At 37.8% G+C, this 22984-nt stretch overlaps 1 protein-coding gene across 8 annotated transcripts in view; it reads right to left on the bottom strand.

Annotated features, from left to right (window-relative positions):
• Positions 1-22655, bottom strand: part of PEX5L (peroxisomal biogenesis factor 5 like) — a 108792-nt gene extending 86137 nt beyond the window's left edge. For 3 of the 8 annotated variants that reach the window (XM_057400463.1, XM_057400468.1, XM_057400470.1), the window contains exon 1: positions 22167-22652. In XM_057400463.1, the coding sequence (XP_057256446.1) occupies positions 22167-22187 (21 nt within the window). In that variant the 5' untranslated portion in view covers positions 22188-22652. Of the gene's footprint in view, positions 1-22166 lie in introns of all 8 variants that reach the window. The other 5 variants (XM_057400465.1, XM_057400467.1, XM_057400462.1 and 2 more) reach the window with 4 other exon arrangements.
• Positions 22656-22984: the final 329 nt, after the last annotated feature.

Raw genomic sequence — 22984 nt, 5'->3', positions numbered from 1 at the left:
TTCATTATAAGTCTGGTAGGAAGTCAGAATGTATTTTTTTGCAGTCTCTTTCTGTGACCTTCCAAACGATTCTGTCTAATCCTGCATTTCTCTGCTTTAAGTAGTAGTTATACAAGTTGCACATTTAGAAAAGTTCCATTCTTTTATTTCTTGTATACACAAATGATCTAAACCCTATGCAGAATCATATTTTGATTGATTTGTGTGGTTCATTCTTAAATTTACCATCTGAGAGTAGTAGTCACATAGTTACAATCACCTTTTTCAAGTAAATATGGCTATAGAGCTGGATATATTCAAAAGTATACTCTTCGGAAAATGTCTCTCATAAGTCTTACACAACTATCTTTATCTCCCACAAGAGTCCCATTATCTTCTGCAGTAATTGGACCATAAATGCCAGTTTTACAGAAAAACTTTCATTTTAAATACCTTTCATGTTTTAGATAAAGCAAGAAATGGTTCAAGATGCTTGAACTTCAGATTGCTGTGCTGATAAAAAATACAGAGCTTTACTTTAAGAAGTTATAGAATGTTACAGCCTCTGTAGCGTGAACTGCAGTAGTTGTGGACTTGTCCGTTCATTGTCATCGACTCGGATATGCAGATCAATTCTGATTACCAGAAAATGCCCACAGCAGCGTATTGGCAAAAGGAGTTTACTGTTAAGTGCTTACATGGGTTTAAAAATGGTTGTCTTACTTTTGGCATCTGTCCGTTGTGTATATATATATTTAGTGCTTAGGATCCACAATTTAAAGTCAAAGGATAAAAGATTCTGTCTCATGGTAGGACATTCACGCTATTTTCTTGGAGCAGTTTGTTGTTTCTTTCCACTATATTGTCACTGTTTGATGTATTGGTAAGTCTTAGACACTGAATTAACTTCATCTCATAGTTGCTCTTCATGTAGAAAGCATTTTAAATGCTATTTTTTGTGGGTGATAATGGAGTGAGAGAGGAGTAAAAGTAATTAAAAGAGTGGAGTAAAAGTAATTAAAAGAATGTGTATCAACCATTACTCAGTAAAATGATCTTTTTCAGAAGTACAACTGCAACGTGTTAGCTTGTGTGCACTCAAAGTTAGCTTTAACTGAGCTACATGGAGTAGGGTGGCAAAATGCCGCAAGTCTGACATACGGGGGAATCTCAAGTACCTCAAATGGTGTTTGTGTTATTAGTGTATCACATTCAGTTTCTGTGACAACTCTTCAGTATCAGAGTCATAGAATGGTTTGGGTGTATAGGAACCCAAGATCATCTAGTTCCAACCCCTGCCTTGGGCAGGGCTGCCTTCCACTGCTCAAAGCCCCGTAGTTTGGCTTGTCAAAATATAATTTAAATAATACTGATGGATGGTATTCAGGGGATAGGTTTCAGTTAAGCAAAACTCTTAGCACTCTGTAGTTATTGATAAATTTTTTCATGATTTTAACTTTTAGTAATTTGATTTCCAATAGTTTCAACTGCAATTTAACCTCTAATTGCAATAAAGTAAGCTTTAAGAAAGAAAGATGTCTTTCCCCAGGGATTTCCAGATAACAACTGACACTGTTCTCTACATGCCGCTGCTGTCAGGAAACTGCTCACTGTGACCTACAGTTACAGTCCCCAGATGCAAACAGTTACAGTGCAGGACAAAGGCTTAAACCTACGCTGTTTGTTCAATAGAACGTTAGATTAGGAAGAGCTGTACTGCCAAACACGACTCCAAACTGTGATTTGACAGGCACAGACAAAACAACTCTTTTGCTGAGTACTTAGGAGGAGCCCAGGTGACTTTTAAATCAGCTAAATGTGACACTGAAGCTATCAATTAATTCCGTTTCCCATGCTAGTCACCTGCCCTGCTAGTCTGGGGCTTAACTGCTAGTGTTCCCAGCTGAAGGGATTTGAGTAGATTTGCACGCACACACTGTGGTAGAATGATGTATCTTGATTAAGGCTTATTTGAATAGCTTTGTTTTGAGTAAATACAGCTGCAAGGGAAAGGTACAGGCACATAATCTTGTCAGTGATTATTAAGTATCAACTTTTATTGCTGGATAAATACAATTAAAGTGCTCAGGAGAAAAAAAGGTCAAAATATTAGAAAGTTGAGGGAAGGAGCTTGGTATGTAAGGCTGACAGCATCCAGGTAGAGAATCATTACGTTACCTGAGGTCTGCTGAGACTATTGTAAACAAAACAAGTCGGCTTTACTTCATAAACAAGTGGATTCAACTACTGGATCCCTAGGGGGATTTTTTGCCTTTGTATTGTCATGAAGGGATAGTGAAAACATGCCTTCAATTCTAACCCAGCATTAAAAACATATATGGTAGAAGTATTTTGGTTTGAATTGATGATACTGAATAATTTTTGTGAAAGAATTTAAATGTCATACTCTCCAAAATATCTAAGCTTCTGAGAATTTAATATTCCCTGACTGACAAGTTCAGGTAAATGTTCAGACGTGTAGTAATGTATTTTGCAGGCAAGGTCACTCCATTTCTTTCTGCTTACACAGAATACATTTCCAAATCAGTGTACTTCATTTTGGTATTAGTTACACAGAAATTACTACTATTTACATTAATAGATAGGGAGAAGGGAATTAATACATGAAATTAGTGTCTTCATAGAGTCAATAGGACAGAAATTAATCCAGTGAATGTAAATAGAAAGCATAGAATAGTAGTATTGTAAGAGCTGGTAGCACTGGTTTGGTTATTATAAATGGTAAGCTTTGGGGCTGGGCAGTATTGCGTGTAGTATTTTTCCTTTCCACTGCACAGGGAAATAAGAGGCTAGTAGTAGAGTCAACACATTTGCAATTCTGACCTGAGCTATTCTGACACCTTGCTTTACCAGCACAATGCAATTTCTTCTTTCAGCTTTCCTCTGATCTTTTCTTGGCTTCTAGCATTCTCTTGATGAGAGGATTGTCTCCAGCTGTAGTCTGTTTAGTGTCTTTAAATATTGCTTATTCTTCTTCTCAAATGAAGACATATACTAACCTATTTCTTTTACTGAAAAATTCAAACTCCTTTGTCTTTTGTTTCCATTATGTGGGTAAAAATGGTTCTTCCATTTTTATGCAACTAGTTAAATAACCTTTCCATGTATAAGAAAGAGTTACTTATCTTGTAGCCTTGTCCAGATTACCGTTAGTGGTCACTGTTTTCAGGCTTAGAGACTGTCACCCCTATTCTGTTAACTGGACTGTGAAAACTGTTATTGTCAGGAACTTTCTGAGAAAATTCTAAAACAGATGTATGATTAAGCTACCTTAGAATAGGTAGACTATATTTTGTTTACTATAATCTACAGGAATACACATTCCTGACATAAACACGAGAATAGATTTTAAGGTCACTCTACAAAGCAGCTTTACTGTTTTTTGACCCCGCTGTTTTCTAAAAGGTGATCACAGGTCCCTCCCACAAGAATAAAGGTAAAATCCTGGTTCCTCCAAAGGCAACAGAAATTTTTACACTGTAAAATCATTTTGTGCCATATATAGCAAGAGGCTGCCACTGCCTTGAGGGTTATTCCTCTAACTCCTCCAACTGCCACTTTTGTCCACTGAAAGTGAATTGAGATACTGTGTTTGGAACAAGAAGATAGAGACTTCAACTGATTCTTTCATATCCTTATTTACACAGGTCCTGAGCTGGGTGCGCTGTCCATGCCTATAAGGTTTCTTATAATTTAGCTTACCTGAGAATTCTAAAAATACTATCTGCTTTCTTATATTCTTGTAAGATAGTTTCTTCGTCTTTCATGTAATCATGAGACTGAGGTTCTAGAGCAACTAATATTTCATCATTTCCCCTACAGCCATTGTTAAATTTTATTAGAATTTAATTTGGGCCTCTTTCGTATTTTGTGCTCTCTGTTTTGGGATCAGCCATGTGGAAATTCATCAAATAAAATACCTTGCTTGCAGCAGTGCAATAACTTTCAATAAACAGGAAAATATTGAAGTAACTTCACTAAGCAACTAAAATTGTTCAAATGAATTACAAATGATATCTAAATGAAATTTTAGAAGACACTGTCTAGACCTATTGAAAAAGAACACGTTAAGTGAAGCTTTACCAATCTTGTAATAGGAGAACTATAATTCTTTCACTCTTCTACATGTAAGATGTTTCACTTAAAAAGAATCCTCCTGTGAGGATGAATGGTGTGAAAAGGAAAATATTAAGCTATGATTTTTTTTTGTAATAAGGAGAAATTTCAAGTGAGAGAAATATGTGTTTACTCTAGAGAATAAACCACAGGAAGTAATCAGGAAGTGGTGACTGAGGGCTACTTTATGGCACCCTTACTCCAAGAAAAATCTCACTCCATGAGCAGCACCATTAAATCCAGCAGTATTACTCTTAGCAAAATCTCATATTATGTTCTTCTAAATTGTCAGAAGCAGACACTACATGAATTTAGTTTATAAGACAGCAATGAAATGTTTCTCCGTGGCTGCTCATCTGCACTTTCATAATGCTTCTGAAATACTTTGGTTTTTTTTAAGATCTGTATCTGTTCTTGGATATGAGATTTTTCATACAGAATTCACACAACATCCTGAATCCTTACTGTTTTGCACAGTTTTGTTTCTACCACTCCTCAACTATTACAGTCAATGTGCGTGATTTCTTTATACAGATCCAAGCACTGATGTGGTCAAAAGGTTAATACGTTGCAGAGAAGGGAGAAAGGGTTCCCAAAAGGTTATAAGCCTCCCTAAGGACTTCATAGCAGCCATGATACCTATATTCCTTTTAGATAGTAATGTCTGGCAATAGACATGCATGCTTAAGTTATGAGATATGCAATTTGCATTCTCCTAATTTGCTATCAAAGCTTCCCTATTAAGAAGCAACCTATTGCTCTGTGATAGAAGATCTAGATTTCACTGCTCAGCCTGTCTGAAAACAATCCTCTTTTCCCACTCAAAGGTGTGAAATCATTGATTTCTGTGCCTTATCATCTCTTCTGCAAGCTACCTATTTCTGATCCCCTTTTGCATTTAGTCTCTTTACCACAAAATCCTCTTAACATTTTTCCCCCAAACTTACCTTGCAGTATTTTGGTAGCATGATATTAGCTTGCACTGGACTTTCCTCCCTGGAGCCTGGCATCAGAGTCCAAATGAGGTCATTAATATAAAAAAGTGGAGTGGTCTCATCCTAGTCTTTGTTATGGACACCTCGCTCAGTCCAGTTCCAGTGTGCTCTGCAGACTCTGCTTGACAGAAAGGCTCAGGGCTTCAATAGCGGTATTACTAATGGTCAGGAGTGTACAGCTTGAGCAGTGCTGTGTCAGTATCAGGAAGCTTTTACTGTGCATAGGTTCCTGTCAGTGCTACTAATTCAATCACATATGCAATAAATTCACATGAAAAATTAACAAATACCTAGCCAGCGGCAGTGCCCTCTGTTCTTTCTTTTTATTTCTGAAAAAAAACTGCTCTGTAGCTTTGTCTTAATGATTGGGTTTAATGGTTTCAGGACTTTTTTTAAAGCATGTTGTGTATTTCAGCATTTAGTGAAAAAGAAATTTTTCTTTTATTGCTAAATAGCTTTTCAATATTAATCCGTTACATTTAGCTGTTATTTCTAATATCTTGCACCGGGTTCTTGTCTAATTACATCTGCATGTCTTTGCAGATGTCAGAGGGGGTATAGCTCAGCAACTGGCAATCCCAGGCACACCTACAGGTTGGGCAGAGAAGAGATTCAGAGCAGCCCTGCAGAGAAGGACTTGGGGGTGTTGGTCGATGAGAAAATGAACATGAGCCGGCAGTGTGCGCTCACAGCCCAGAAAGCCAACTGTATCCTGGGCTGCATCAAAAGGAGCGTGACCAGCAGGTCGAAGGTGATCCTGCCCCTCTGCTCTGCTCTTATGAGACCTCACCTGGAGTATTGTGTGCAGTTCTGGTGTCCTCAACATGAAAAGGACATGGAACTGTTGGAACAAGTCCAGAGGAGGGCCACAAGGATGACCAGGGGACTGGAGTATGAAGACAGGCTGAGAAAGCTGGGGCGGTTCAGCCTGGAGAAGAGAAGGCTGTGTGGAGACCTCATAGCAGCCTTCCAGCATCTGAAGGGGCCTGTAAGGATGCTGGGGAGGGACTCTTCATCAGGGACTGTACTGATAGGACAAGGGGTAACGGGTTTAAACTTAAACAGCGGAAGTTCAGGTTAGATATAAAGAAGATCTTTCCTGTTAGGGTGGTGAGGCACTGGAACAGGCTGCCCAAAGAAGTTGTTAAATGCTCCATCCCTGGCAGTGTTCAAGGCCAGGCTGGACAGAGCCTTGGGTGAGATGGTTTAGTGTGAGGTGCCCCTGCCCATGGCAGGGGGGTTGGAACTAGATGATCCTTTTTTTGATGTGATCATTTGTAGTAGCAGCAACTCTAAAGGTGGTGCAGGGTAGAGAAGGAATAGGACTCAGGACTCCCTCGCCTTCCTAAACAAGAATCCCAAAGGAATTGAGGTCTACGTATCATTCCTTAACTTTTTCGAGAGGCTGGTGATTTTCCCTGAAGAGCTGGTCTGGGATTCTACAAACGGTAGCCTACAGCTCATGTAGTCTAATAACAGAACCGCATTCAAAACTGAGAACTAAAATCTAAAGCTATAGCCCTAACCAGCAGGTTTTGTCGAAGCCGTCTTCCTAGCATAGCTTAAGAAATGAGGGTGGAACTGAATGTATGTATCTTCCTCTACCCATGGGGCAGACTGAGATTTATGCCAGTTATCAAGTTGCAGTCTCTCTGTAGAGACATAATGTTAAAGCAGCTGGTGACCACAGTGATATTTAGTACACTTTTGGCATATTCCTTCATGTAGATTCCTTCATGTAGAAGGGCTGTAATGGCAGAAACCGTGTGTCTCAGCTATCTTAACTGGTTGGCCTGCTCTCATAGCTGCTTTTTGACACTGTAACACACTAAGAATCACATGGCCAAGGATGTGCTTCAGGTAATAAAAAGGTGTTACTCTTAATTCCAGTGTTCACTAGTGTTTCATGTGAATTTAGTTATGGATATTAAAATATCTTAATTGTCTAGAAAATGCCTCTTTCTGAGGCCTTTATCTCTTTCCTCAGGCATCAAACAGTCCTTGATATGTTATCTCACAATGTTCTTCAAAATTTCAGCTTGATATGCATGCTAATTACTGTGTTAGGCACCCTCCCATGCTCCAAGTGGTGTGCTCTGTTGTTTCTAAGAGTACACCGGTTCTATGGCCCTTCTCTCAGAATTATTCAAACAGGTTCTACAGTTTTGAATAAACTCTTTTACTTCATACCTTTTCACAGCTTTTTATTCTGAAAAGCCACTTAGAAAATTTATTGGTACAGTAGCTAGATTTTTTTTGCATGCCATAGCTCAACACCAGTCTGTTCCTTATCCTCTTATAATTATCATATTATGTGTTACCAGCCTTAGAAGCCACTCTAAAACCAAATCATCTTGTTTTAGAAAAGAGTTAGGTGTACTTGTTATTTTTCTGCATTACATGTAAAAAATTGAGAAACTATATAATTTTTCACTGTGACAGGTAAACAAGACTTCCTAACCAAGGTAAGCAATGTTGTAAGCTTGTTCCTGAAGGCTGTGTAATTTGCTAGTGTGCCCAAGTGCAGTGGAAATTAAGACTGGGTTCACAGTGTTACTCCATTTAACTGTGTTCCTTGTATTACCTTTTTTAATATATGTTGAGCATACAACAGTTATGAAATAATGCATTGAATGAATTGCATTACAATTGATTAGCCAGACGTAGCTGGGATTACACTGGGACATTGTGGTGCTAAAATTGCGTTCTAGTTTCATAGAACCAATGGGTAAAATCATAGGTTGTTTCTGCACTATTTCCCAAAGTACATGTTCAATCAGCTCCACTCTTAAAACACTGAACCTGGCTAAGAATGAGACTTTCTTCCTCATCACTCCTTGTGACTGGGGGTTTGACTGTGCTGTCCTGCCCCCACTTCCATGGTGTGAAATTTGTGCCTAGTTCTGTGCACTGTTATTGAGCAGGATGTTCCTGACTGGACTGTGCTTCAGAGTTCCTTTGTTACTTTTGGTTTTCCTATCTGTTTATGGTTCTTTGTTATTGTAGTGCCTATCTGCTTCTCTTATGCAAATCATTGTTCTATCCCTGACTTATCAGCAATAATCCAGAAGGAAGAGTTAAATTTACTTGGTTGTGTTTCCCTGTTTTGACGAAAGCCCTCTTGTATTCAGGATTCCATTATCTGTATGTACCTCCAACTCCCTTACCAATTTGGTTATGTGAAGGGCACTGAATCATGTAGCATGTTGTTATGCTATAATTTCTGTGTGAAATCTATCAAAAAGCTTGGATTAAAATATAAATACATGTAAGCCTGGATTCAAATCTAAGATGACTTTTCATTTTTATAAGAATAAAAAATCTGCTTAGGAATTACACAGAAGTGGTCTCCATAACTGCACAAATGTATGCTTCTATAGGTTTTGATACATCTGGGTAACACCCTGTGAAGATAAAAGTGCTTTTATTTCTGTCTTACTGATGGAGAACAGAGTCACAGAGACAGTAAGTGCCTTGTCCAAGTTCATACAGAAAATCTATGGCAACAGCAACAGCAAAGCAGGAACTTAACTGCAGATCCCTCTGTACTACTGCCATAACCACTGGAGGCTACTTCATAATGCATGCGGATCCAGAAAGTTATGGAAATTCAATTTAAATGAAAATACAATGCATTTGGGGTTGGTCCAGTGTAAGAGATTTGTAACCAGCAGATAAGTTCCTCTGCAGTTCCAGTGAAGGACTTAGACCTGGCACATGCACACTTGGGAGAATCTCACCTTTGCTGGGAAAATGGATGAAATAAAAAATTAAAAAAAAAAAATAATAAATTCTTCTTTGAACATAAGAGTAGTATCTTTTTAAATGAATCTTGCAGTGCATGAGTACATGGTGTCATGGTCCTTTGCCAGTACTAAGCGTTAATAAGAAGGTGACATAAGATAGAAATCTGCAATGAAATTCCTGTTTTGAAATTATACTTCTCGTATGTCAGAAATTTCTGAAATTATTTTACTGCCCATAAACCCAAATTCTGATGGACTGCAAAAAACTAAACCTGGAGGGAACCAAATTGTAACCAGGTACACTAATTAACTGCTTCTCCTGTATTTAGTGAGAACCTCTAAATATAAGTTAGAGCAGAATGTATTTAATGTTTGTAATATATTTATTTTGTTCTTTATGAAAACAATTAATTATTTGAAGAGAAAGAAATGACAAGTGTTGATGAACTCTCAAGCAGTAATTCTATTGCTTCTCAAGAAGTGACAGTTATAGAGAATCAAAAAACCCCACGAAAAAAATATAGGTGCATAATTGTGTCTGACTAGCTAACTTAGAGTATTCTATGTAGTATTAGCAGGTCTTTGAGAGGTATGTATATAATTGTTAGTTGAAGTAGGAATGATTGTCCAGCCATCATCTCAGTGATTTCAAAGTAAAACATAAACAGAATGTGCCATATAAATGTCATTGTGAACTCCAACAAAATAGTGCTAAGTGTAGTGTGAGTGTAAATGTGTTTCTTTTGCACTCCTTGCTGATCACTGTCCAAAAGATCGTGCAGTTGAAGCAACCACTTTGCTGAAATGCTAGGTATGATTTAAATTTTTAGAACTGATAATTTAGCAAGAAGGTTTAGAAATCAAAGAATGCCTGTCAGCAGTGATACACCAAAAGCACCATGCAGGCCTTCAACTCATCATAGCTGAAGAAAAGTGTCAATTGTTTATTGTTTATTAGTGTTAAGCCAAACATGCTATTTCCATGTGACTACAACCCTACAAAAGTCAGTAAAACCTGACTATTCCTATGTTTCCATTTGCAATTCTTCAGCCAACGGTGTGGGCGCACTATGTATATTTTAGCAACCTGACGAACTTTGTCTTGATAGATTTAGTCTTTCTAGTCTGTGCCTATCATGTTTGGTTGGCCACTTCAATAACAATCCTTGTCCCCAATTCTGTAAATGACACTTATACAAGATAGAACTTGAGCAAGTGTCAAGTGTGTGTGCAAGGAATAGTAAACACTATAATTTGTAAGTTCACATAAAATTACTCTTTTTTTTTTTTCCTTTAGAAATAAGCATTCTTTTTTGTGTACTGGCAGGAAAAAGTACTTAACTCCTCAAAATACCATGCTATTTCCTTGTGCAGTAAATTTATTAATATGCTTTTGCATATCTTTGACTGGCCATTATCCAGTGATCTCGCCTATTTGGAAACTCCTTGCTGTATGACCCCTAAAATTCTGAAATATGAAGCATGATACTCTGTAAACTGCAGTGCAGCAACTGCTAGCAACTTGCTAGCTGCAAGGCTGTAATGATGTAATCAAGTTTTGATGGAGTGTTTATGGACATCTGTCTGCCTGATACATTAAGGGATGCAAATCACAGCCATCATGATCAGAGATGGGACATGAACCCCTGCAATGAGATCCTGAAGTAGTTTTATAAGCCTGAATTAACCCAGAAATAAGCTTCTGGGTTTACTAGAAGGGACTGACTATAAGGGTTTTATGATCCCTTCTAAGTCAACAGTCCAGTTGTTGAGTTCAGGACTGCAAACCAGCGCACTGAGTTCTCTTATTTAAAAGCATATGATCTGAATAATGATGATTGCATTTATTTTTGGAGCTCAGGAGAGAAAAGTGAGCTGGTGGTAATATGGGGAAAAATCTGTATCCTGGCTCTGCTTGAGGTCAGGGAAAATATCACTATTGATTCTGATGCATTCTAGTTTAGATCCTCATGCACACACACTTTGGCTTTTATTAAACTGAATTTAAGCTTATTGTTACACAATATTAACACAGCTGGTGATTTCAAACTCTCAGTGCCTGGTTGCAGGAATATGAATACAATATGGGGAAAAGCTTCAGTATATCTAGCAAGAACCATTTTTAGTTGTATGGGGGAAATATATTTCCTCTGATTATTAAGGTTTTGACTGTAGCAAAACCATCCGTTCAGATGAGTGGGAGACTCTATAAGGAAGCTGGCAGAGTATTCTAAGTGTAAAGCTCAGTAATAGGAGTAGTCAAAAGGAATAGGCAATGGGAGGAGAAGTGAGACTGTTTTGCCACTGCATGTAAGGCTGTCTTAGCAGGAGGTTACTGAAGCTGTGAAGACAATCAAGCCCTCCACAGCCATAATAGGAAAATTTTTGACTTCTTGAAGCTGAGGATTTTGGTCTTACTGAAAAAGAGTCAGTTTTTTTCTGCTAAGTCAGATAAATTTCAGAAGACAAGAGGGGTTGCTGGGTTATTAAGGTTCAGTCTTCTGCTCTCATAGGCAGCATGTCATAGAAAGTATTTCATAAATTGATTGTGTTTTATCTTTAAAGTAATTAGGTTTTTTCCCTCCACTATTCCAGTTGGAAGGCTATTGGAAATCTTGATTGTTTTAATGATCAGAAACCTTCTTCTAATTTCCAACCTAAATTTATTCACAGCCAGTTAATATCCATTTGTTCCTGTGCCAGTTTTGTCCTTAGCTAATTTAGGTTTTTCCATATCTGGTGTTTATCTCCCTGATGCATTTACATGCTGTGATTATGCGCCTGCTGAGCTGTCACTTTGCTCAACAAAATAAGCCAAAATATTCTGTACAAGAGACTTTCCATTCTCCTTGATCATCCTTCTTTGGACCTGTTTCCATGCCTCTCTTCTTGACCAGATCTGTATGAGATTCTCAATTGAAAATCTGCTAGTGGCACTATAAACTGGCATCGATATTTTCTTGACTATTCTGAAAAAACTCTTCCAAAGCTAGACCTGCATCTGTCTTTTTTTTTTATGGATATATCATATTGGTGGCTTATAGTCATCTGTATGTGCAAGTCTTCTTGATCATTTCTAAACAATAGTTTACATCTTAGGGTAGACATTTTTTGTTACTGATGTTCAACAGCATATTGTGCTGTTAAATTTAATTGCATTTGTATCATTGAAGTTTGCATAGTTCCCTCTGTATAGTAACTTTAAATTCATCAGTACTGATGATGTGTCCCAATACCGATGATATTTCTGAGCACATCAACATACTCCTGTTTCTAATATGTTTATTAGAACATCTGACATCAGTTCCAACAGTCATCCAGAGAGATCTTCCCTATTAAACTATCCTCAGTTCTTTAATGTTCTAATTTTCATTTCCCCATGACTGAGTTTCTTGCCCTCTTTACAGATTTTCTAGTATTCCTCACTTTATCCAGCTTCACTAATAATTTCTTTTGTGGCACCATAACAAATGCTTAGCAAAGATCATACAGATAAGTCAGTCTCCCTTGCCTAAAAACCCCAATGATGACAATAGAAAATGCTGCAAAGTTATCCTGACATTATCTCCTCTTGATAAATTCAAATAGCATTTTTACCATTTTTCTGTCTATTTGTTTAATTTTCCTTCAAGTTTGTCCCCTAAAACCTTGCAGATTATGGATAGTCACATGGGCATCTGGGCTGTTAGTTTTCTCGCTATTTTTCTCACCTGACCAGATTCATAACTAGACTATTAAGTATTTGTTCTCAGGACTTCAGTTTCATATTCCAGTCCCATCAGCAGTTTGGGATAGGGATTATAGAGTGCACCTCTGCATGAGCTTTTGCTTCACACATTTGTAATTGCAGGATTCATATCCTCATAACCATTTGGGCTTTGCACCATAAATTAGGTTATCCATAATATGAATGCCACTTTGTTTTTTTTTTTTTTTGCTTTTCTCCTTCTTAATCATGTCACTAAAAACTTTCAACAGTTGTTTTAATATACTTTCAAGATCTAAATAAGTTTTACTTTAGGCAAGTTTTACTTTTTCCGTCTGCCTTTCAGGAGCCTTTATTTTCATTCTTTGTGTGTTCCTGGCTTAGTGTTAACAACTGAAATGTTTAGAACTGAAGTGTCTTACAAAATTTTCCCTCACTTTCTTGGTATCCAGGTTCCTAATGTAACCAACACCTTTAGTTTTCTGTGTTTCCTGAACAACATGTAATATTTTTTGAGAGTGCTCCAGCAATGTTTTCTCTTACTATTTCCATGTAGGATCCAGCTGTTTTCTAATAATTAAGATTCCTTTGTTCTCTTTGTTCTGTTGCACAGGTTTGGGCAAGCCTGTGCATCCCTTCCAGTTTTGTATACCTTGACACATCATGTACATTACCTGGATTAAGTACAGTGGTAATATTAATAGTGTTTTCTTATAGAGAAAGAAAATCTATTGTTTAGAACAATAACAGCACTTTCTTCCCTCCTAATTTCCATTATTTTGCCTTATTTTTCTCTGTTGTGCATCATGATTTTCCTCTTTTATCTAACATTCTTCCTTGTATTCCTTTTTCAAAGCCGCCTTAAAATTGTCCTGGTTCTTGTAAGGAGTGTTAGATAACAAATAGCAGAAGCTGAAAGATCTGTCTATATCTGAAGCCTGTAACTGGAAAATTATCTTCCTTGTTAAACTTCAATGAATGACAGCAGAAATAACCTGTCAATTTGATGAGACACATGTCAAGCTACACCTGTTATTATTTCATTAATCCCTTCTATGACATTTCTGTCATTACTTCTGTGACAATAGTGTCCAAGGCATTTGTGAATACTAAAGCTATCCTACTTTACATAAATAATATCAATCTGTTCTTCAGTGAAAAATATCAGATACTGATTTTTTTCAGATCTTCCTATTAGGGGATACTCTCTTGGATTTTAAAAATCTCTAACATTACTGTTGCATCAAAAAGTGATGTTTTCTCTCAGTTTTACATAGTACTCAAAAAATATTAAAGAGCTTCTATTTATTATAGCCTTTGCTTATTCCTTTATTAATATTAGAAAACTTGACCTTAGTAAATTTTATGAACTTAAACTCAAATATTTAGTGTTACTTACTAAGAAATAGATCCCTATATTCCAGGGTAGCCTTAAGCAGGCAAGTATTATCTCTCAGTTGACTTAAAGAGCAGTGAGAATGAGTTCCTGAACCTTTTTCTTGATACGCATACTTGTTGGAAAATGCTGAATAAGAAAAAAGCAATTTGTAACAGCTTTTTTGCCCCCATTCAGGGCATGATGTATTCTCTACACTATAACTTTGGAACCCAACTGCTGACAGGGGTTAACATGAAAAGCCCTGGAAGCCAATTATTCTCTTATTTACATCAGTATAATTTCCACTTATATTCATTCATCTAAAGATACAGCTGGCTGTAATGTTGGTAAGGCAAATTTTAAAGGTTTCTTTTTTTTTTTCCTTCAGCTGTGGAAAACTAGTCTGTAAAGCCAAAGGATTGATCTAAAGAAAAAAATACAAAGAAAAATTTGACTGGTCCTAAAATAAATTTATGGCAAAATCATTCTGAAGTTTTCATATCTAAATGTCAGTAGATAAGAGTATTTGAATTTTTGATGCATCTCATAACAGAAAACAAAGTCTTAATGTAATCAAGAAAGATTGTTCATCTGAGTTCACTGCACAGTACTTAACACATATGCTTTTGTTATTATACTGACAGATTCTAAAAGCATCGATGTTTTGTAAATTAATTGAAAAATGTTGTCCAAATACATTACTATGTATGTAACTTGCGTTATATTCAACATCCATACTGGGACAAGAGGTGTGTTAAGGAACTGATATGAAATTAACAGTGGCGAGTTACCAGAAGATAGTAGATTGCTTTAAAGACAAATGAACATGAGACAGTAGAGTGTTCCCATATTTTACAGAGGAATTTGCAAAGACTGTAGTATGGTTATTTTTCCCTAGGGATTTCCAAAAGGGATAACATGTGAGGAAAGAAAGTTCATGTACATGGCTGTACACTATGAACTTTGTAGCAGCTGTGGGCAAAAAGTCAAGTTGCTCTTTTAAAGCCAGCTACTTCCCTTTTTCTTGGTCATCCCCTGTTGTCTCCTTATCTAGATTTAGTTTGTGAGCAGTGAGCTCTGCTGGCAGTAAAGTCCTCAGCCAAGAGCTTGTTTCTTTTTACCTGTGGCAGTGAACCTCACTGTAGAATATTTTTGCCTTGTGATGAAGTGCTGCTGAGAGGTGACCCAGACCCCACTGCACACAGCATACAGTCATGACATGGCTGCTTTTCTGTAAGCAGCATAAATAAAACTGCAGCGCAAATGTGGTAGGAGGCAAAGCATCTCAAGAAAGCCTTGGACCCAGGATAAGGAAGAGAAAATGAACAGATAGAACAGTCAGAGAAAAAACACTGGCAAACCTAAGTGTTGATAGGCCTTGGAGAAGTGAAGGGAGAAAAGTTGGGGCTTACACCTATTATATCAACCTGACAGAAGTTTAATCAAAAAACTGTTTAGGAGGAACTGCAGTAATGCTGAGACACGTGATTAATTGTGCAGACTTTGTAAAGATCACGTTCAGGGGCTAATGTTAAACTTTGGGTTGTGTTTTCTGTTCATGGGGATAGGGGTCTGAGAAGACCTGGTTTGTCTGGGTTTTTATTTTTTTCATTCAGTATAAGAAGTTTCAATTACTTGATATTTTAGAATTTACTTAATTATTTATATGCAAATAAAACCATTGGAAGTGAAACTCATGTACCAGTGATTCAGTATTTCAAAAGCTTGAGAAGGAAGCAGTGAAATATCTCCTCATAATAATTGTAACCTGGTAGAAAAATTTGCTGAATACAGTCTTTACAATCTTTAGGCATTTTGTTAATAATGTTATTGGACAATGATGAAAATGCATAACTACAGAAAGTCACTTCCTGACTTCACTGTCATGACACCTGATGTGGAAGAGAACTACTTCTCTCAGTTTTGCAGTATCAGCTGTCTCTGAAATTGTGCAAACTTACATACTGGGAGACAAACAAATAGTAGATGTAGTAGATACTTCTTGTGCTGTGTATGTAAGAAAACAAAGATGGTAATATTAATTTGATAGTGCTATTCTAATATTTTTACCATTTTTGTTTCTAAGTATTGCAAAAATTGTGGCAAGTTAAACAAGATCATTTTAAACAGATCTGATGTTTAAATCACATCAACCCCCCACTTTTTTAATAATAAAAACAGTTTCTGGAGAATCAGCTTGCTTATAAACATGATTATTATAAATTAGAAATTGTACAGATGAATGTTGATGGAATTGCATTTCTTAAAGGAAACTCTCAACTTCTCTATGTGGTTATCTCATCTTTCCTTTTATGCATCTTGTCCTACTTGTAAATTTCATCCTGATCTAGCTTGTGGACTTTTTTCCAGGATTTTGGTCTCCTCCTTTGCAGAGCAGCTTCTTCTACATTCTTCCATTCTGACACTGCTGGCCTGCCTTTTTCTCTCTCTGATATATTAGCAGTGGGTCCCATCAAAATAATTAGTTTTCAAACATGTGTAAGCCTAAACTTTCAAATAAATATAAGCCAAGTTATCAAAATAGACTCTCTGGGTAAGTCTTCATGCAGCTGAATATTTTTGCTAATGATCATCAGTTCTTGTTTTTAGTAGTTGTGCAGGTGCATTATAGGGTATTTGAAAACATGATTTTAAAAAAAAGTAACTGCTGTTCAAGCTTAGCCTACATGCTAGGTGCTCAAATTAGGCAACGCAGGTGGGGAAATATGGATGAGTGGAAAGGTGACTGGGCTTGCTGAAGTCATAAGATGAAGCTTGAGGTAAAATCCAGGTTGCTAGATGTGTAGTTTAAAAAACTAGCAACTGTGTCATGCTGTCGCAGATTATGACAATAGTAGTAGATTAAAAAAAGAAAACAAACCAGCATAATTTCTGGAGTAAAGAGTGCCTCTTTTATAAAATCTATATACTGTTTTTTTTTTTATATAAATAAATGGCAATGCTAGGGATTGTTGTTTTTCTGTGTTTTGAATTAATGTAATTCCAGAATAGATGGATGGATCCTTATTTAGTTAGTAAGAGTTCCTCTTCATTTGCATCCAGCAAAAATACACTGTGTGCCAAGAGTTCCTGAGCCTTTGCAAGATTTTCTGCTAAAACTTGTAAAACTGCCTAACAGCTTTAAGGAATGCTTCTTTATACCAGCACTACAAATACTCATAATTTGTACAGTTTTAGTATGTGTCTTAGCCAAAAGCAGTTTATCACCTACTTTCTTTGAATGAACTTCTCTCAATGAAAGTGAGCTGATTATTTTTAGCTTAGCTCATTTATAAGTAGTTCATAATCTACTGTTCAGAACTTGAAAAAATACTAGTGAATAACTGGTAAATATCAAGACAAAATGGAAAACATGCCACCGTAAGCACTGTCCTCATATTGTGAGTAGTTTTGGAAAAGGCTCATAATAACAAAAAATAACCAGTTTATGGTAATGGAATTTCAGCTAGCAGTTATCATTCATCGACACCACTGGGGATCAGTTAGAATTCCAGCTATGTGCCCAGATTTTTAGAATCTTGTAGCTTAAAGTTACCAGGTTTATGTTGATCTTAACAGCTGAGCAAAAATTCAGTTTGGCATTGAATTAAGTTTTGTTGTTCATGTTCTTTGTGATCTGTTTTATCCACGTATAATGCATATTCACGTCAAAATGCATAGTTGAGAGATTACTTTTTATTTATAATTGATTAATAGCTTGAGGTTTGTTTATTTCAGGTGGCAGGGTAACCAACACTATTAAAGTATTTTTAATAGGTTATAAAATAAGCAAAGATGGGCCATGCATCTACAGCTGATCTCGAGACAGTTTTGCTTCACTTCTCCCAGTGAGTCAGCTGTGTTTTAAGTGTTGGGAATTCAATGCAAAAATGCTTTTTTCTAACTAAAATATTTAGCAACACTTTTCAGGCCCAGTACAACATGTGAAGCCCTTGAGGTTTCATCTTGTAGAATTTTCATGTGTACAGTTATTTTTCTTTAGACCCACTACAATCATGTAGGTTTGAGTTTAACCAAAATCTCACTGAAATATGAATGATTAATATGGATCATTTCATGTAAATATGAAATGCCAATAGCAGAATGTTAAATTATCTTTAATAATACAGAACACAGCACAACAATTAAGGGCATGATGTTGATTGCCTATGCAATTAAAAGTTTAGGAGACTACCCAACCTGGAACTTGGCCAAGACATCATGATTAACAAGTCTGTTCTTGTGAGAAACTGCCAGGGGAACTCCGATAGCCATGTGTGGTCAACATTTCTGCTTTGTCTAAATTAAGCCATCTTGAAACACAACACTGCCATACGTAAAATCCCATGACAACATTTGGTGAAGCACTTCTATTCAAGCATTGGTGCTGCAGAAAACTGACTGTATACAGCATTAAGGCAAACAGTTTTGAAAGCATTTATTTTGAATTTCCTGGTAAGCCAAATGCTGCTGAAAATCCCATTCTGTGATTTTAATTTACTTTCCATCCATTTACAGAACCCTCATAAAAGTATATTGTATACCAGGTATATAATATACTGTAAACAAATGAAACCATCTTATTGTTGGTTGTTAAAATTATAGACATTTTAGAACAGTGACTGTGGGATGAACTCTTCTTATATTCTGCTTCCATCTGGTCTGCTACTGTTCCCTTGAAGAAGATGGAAACCAGCACACATTGGATTGCACACACTGTCCTATTTACACTGATTTACGCTCAGGTTTTTTGCCATATCTGGGTAATCCTAGGGTGTGCTCCTGTATCCATCAGGTTTTATCCTGTTGTAGCCTGAGTTTACTGAATTAAACAGGACTTCTTACATAACTGAAGTTGTACATTTGTAGGCAAATAGTCTGCACATCTCATCTGAAGTTCTTTCTCATGCAGAAGCCTCACCTTAAAGGCACAGGCTTCAGGAAGTGGCTATGCGCCTTGAAACCGATGCCAGTCCCTGCTACGTTTTAAACAGTTACTGTGTCAACCGACCTGGTTAGTAAATACAGTTAAATCAAATGCTTATGCTTATTATGATAGTGAAATAGCTTTAAAAGGGCTCCTATGGCACTGTGCTTTCATGCATCCTATTCCTGGCTCTTTGGAAGGCCACTTCACCTTTTTCCTAGTATTTTATGTGAAAGCATGCTGTGCATAAATAATACAAATGCTAGCTCTGTAGAAAGGTGCGTGGAAATGTAAAGGCAGTAAGACAGTGGTTTGAACCAGTAACTTCTTTCTTTTCTTTTTTTCCTTTTTTTTTTTGTTTTTTTGAAACTGTCTTTGGAATTTTAGCTTAGGGACCTCTCTAGTGTTTCTATGTTGTAAGGATTCATTTATAAAACAGCAAGAGGGAAATCACAACTTAGGTCTTTTGAATAAACTAAGTGATTTTCTAGGACTAAGAAAAATAATCAAAACTAATCTGTGCTACAACCTAAAAATCAAGAAGAGATGCACATACTGATGTAGGTACTAAAGCCTGACATAGTAAAGTACTTTAGGTGCTGGACTTCAGCGGTGCTTAAATGCAAAATTTCATCTACACGTGCAGAGTTTATTGAGCTTAGTCAGGAATTCCCCACTGAAGCTAGTAATGCTTGATGCCTATTCAAGATAGGTAAATTCTCTATAGTCTCTATAGTTATGCTTATTATGTAGTTACAGTTGTTAATGTTCTCACCTTACAAAAGTCTTCCAAGAATTACCTGAGTTACAGCAGGGTCTTAGTAAAACATGGGCTCTGTAAACATCTTTTAAAGTAATCTGACTAAGGAACTATTTGTGCATATTTTACTTTTATGTCTGAGAACAAAGCAGTAGGAAAAAGGGAGATGACAGCTGGAATTCTAAATCATATTCTACATTTGATCACTATAACCATCAGAGCTTTTGCTTTAAAGAGTGTAGGGTCAGGCATTATCTACTGGAACATCATTTGACATTTGAATGTATGAAGGTAGATGCTTAAGTAGCCAGATAGGGCCCAGCTAAACATTCTAGTTTCACTTAAGGAAGTGGGAGCTCTGTGAGTGCTCAGTTTCTTTAAAAACAAGATTATTTTTGTTTGGGACTCCAGGTACTTACTTAGGTGCCTGACTTAATCCACCCAAGTTTGGATGGTTTTATGGTTCACCTTATTTTATATTGGCAGCTAATTGCAAACAATTTCCCCCAAGTTAATACATGTCTTACCAGAACTCTTGGAGATAGTAAGAAAGGACCCATAATGCTTAAATGTGACTACATTTTTGTTAGTGTGTGGTTTGATACTGTACTTTTATGGTAACTTCAATAGTTTGTGTTCTAACATGATTTAGTAAACATTACAGTGGATTATTTCACTGCAAAGAAATCAGCTCTGTATTGGTTTTGTTCCACTCACTTAAAGGCTCTAGTTAAGGCTCTAGTAAACATGAAAATCTTTCTTAATGCTTTAGTTATTTTTAAGTATTAGCTGAAGAACATTAATGCTTCCTGTTAGGACAGAAGTATATTAAAAAATTTGGTTGATGAACTCAGGTGGGTTTGTTTTTTTTTTTTAAGAAGTGAACTCAATATGTATAGCATCTTTAATTCAGCAAATTTATGAAGAGAATTTGGTTAGAATTTGATGACATTTGGGCTAGAAAAATAAAAAATTTTTTGAAAGAATTAAAGGACATCAATCACAAAATGTTTGTATGTTTTGACCTGATTTTCCTATTGCAAATTTGATTTCAACCTTTTAATGGCTCAGAAAATTTAGGGTGATGCCAAACAGCTCAATATTAAATTACAATTCCTTCTAAAAAGTGTTGTGTGTTTGTTGCAACCTTGCAATATATAACTCATAGCAAAGAACTTCTGTTTTCTTATAAATATAAATACCTATTTGCAATGTCCAAGTCAGTATCATTAGTTATAGGATTGTTTCTGTTACCATATAAACAATGCATACTTGAACCTTATCATTAGAACTATATAGCCATACATATTCTCCTTCCATTGATTACATTTCTTGTTAAAACCTGTTTGCTTTCCTACCACAAGCAGTATTATGACATGTTGTTTATCATTGTTGAGATCAGGTAACACAAACATGAAAGAGTAACTCATGTCACTCAGTTCTAGAAAGCAGAGTGCTGAATCAGAGTCCCCACTTAACTCACATATTGTACACAACCCTGTGTTTGACATTGACTTAAGTTTAATGTCCCTGATGACCATTCAGCAGATATTGAAATACTGGGCAGAGTCACACCAATGGTCAGCTTACACTTACTAAACCTGCAGGTTCTCTGTAAGCAACCTTAGTACTAAGAACACTACATGTGAGGCTGCCACTGTACGTGATAAAAGCATTTGATCATTCCTGGCAACGAACACAAAGCCAGACTGGGTTCGAGAGCCGAGAAATGAATTTGGGAGATTAGTATAAGCCTTTATTTCAGTTTGGCATTTCCTCCCCCTTCAAAACAGACTTGGCTTTCCAAGGAAGAGCTATGTGAAGGAGAGTGGGAGTCAAGGTTAAAGTCATCACGTCCAAGCCACTACTATGTTTTTATTGGGGAGAGGCATTTTCTGTTACAGTAATACGGATCAGTAGGATAATGAGACAAGATTTTGGTCTAAAATGTTGAACTCAGTCAGAAATGTGTTTTAATTAATTCTACAAAGTCATTCCAGGTTTCAGCAAAATCGATCCTCAGCCCATGTTGGGAGGGAAGAACAGAAATCCATCACCTTTAAACACGCCACACTGTGCAAATCAATGGCTTTAGTGTGTCATGAAATCTTTGCAGATTTTGCAAAGCAAGTGCTCTGTTTTATCTCTTATTGTTTGCCCTTCACTTGACATACAGGAAGAGATGCATCAAGAGGATGGCAGGAGACATATGTCACTTAAAGCATGCCATAACACTGTTTGCCCTGGAATGCTCCCTTGAATCTGTTTGAACAAGCAGGCATAACAAACGTATAAATATACACAAAACTTTACCAGTTACAAAGTTGATAGAACCCCTTTTCCCTCCGCCCCCTTGAGCAGAGCTAGCCCTAGGCACGCTCTTCCCTTCTGCCCTGAGTTGGAGTGCCATGTTCGTACTGCACCAGCTCACTTGTTGCACAGTGCCGGGGTGGCATCTCCCCTCCGCTCAACCCACAGAAACTTCATAGAATCGCGTTTCAGCGGGCTTCACCTCTCCACCCTCTTGCAGCCTCTTACCTGCATGTGTCCCTGGTACATTCTGCTTCGGCTGGTTGAGGTGCCCCTCAGGCCGACAGGTTGGCTGTACGCTGGGGTAGGGGCACTTCTGTTTGCTAGACTAAAGGAAAGAAAGAAAAAAAAACAAAACCAAAAAAGCGCCTAACCCTGCTGAAGGAGCTATTTTTTGCAAACGATTCAGTTTGTCCTGGAAGCGCCTTTACCGCTTTCCGTAACCCAGCGCTGCGGGCTGCTTCCCTCCCTCCTCTCTCCCTCGCTCTCCCTGTTTAATGCGGTGCTGCAAACTGCAAAGGAGCTGTTCCTCGCGGGGTGCTGGGGGGAGGCGGGCCGGAGCCGGGCGGCGGCGGCGGCGGGGCTGCCGGGTGGGGAGCGCCGCGGGGCGGAGCGGAGCGGGGCCGCCCGCTGGCGGGCCTCACCTTGTCCCGCTGCCAGCCGGACCGGCCTGCCGGCCCTGGCCCGCGGCTCCCCCCCCGCCTCCCGGAGACAGCCTCAGTCTCCCTCCCTCTCTCCGTTTCCTCTCTCCTCCTTCCCTTCCCCCTCCTTTCTCTCCTCCCTCTTTTCTTCTCTCCTCCTTCCCTTCCTCCCTCCCTCCCTCCGCAGAGGGAGCGCGCAGTATCCAGGGAACGCGCGGAGCCCCGCGGCCACCGGGCGGAGCCCTGCCGGGGTCCCGAGGGAGCCGCGGTCCCCCGGCTCAGCCAGCCCGCCACGGGCCGGCGGCTTCCGCTGCAGCAATTTAAAACGAATGAATAAATAAATAGCAGTCAGAAGACCAGGAAAACCTGAGTGTCCCAGAGCCAGGGCACAGCAAAACCTGGATC

The sequence above is a fragment of the Pezoporus wallicus genome, unplaced genomic scaffold, assembly GCF_028554395.1.
Source record: "Pezoporus wallicus isolate ANWC-B61680 ecotype Strahan unplaced genomic scaffold, APGP_CSIRO_Pwel_v1 contig_6897, whole genome shotgun sequence".
Classification (NCBI taxonomy): Eukaryota; Metazoa; Chordata; class Aves; order Psittaciformes; family Psittacidae; genus Pezoporus; species Pezoporus wallicus.
Note: the sequence above shows the minus strand (reverse complement) of the source record. Positions and strands in the feature narration are given on the sequence as shown.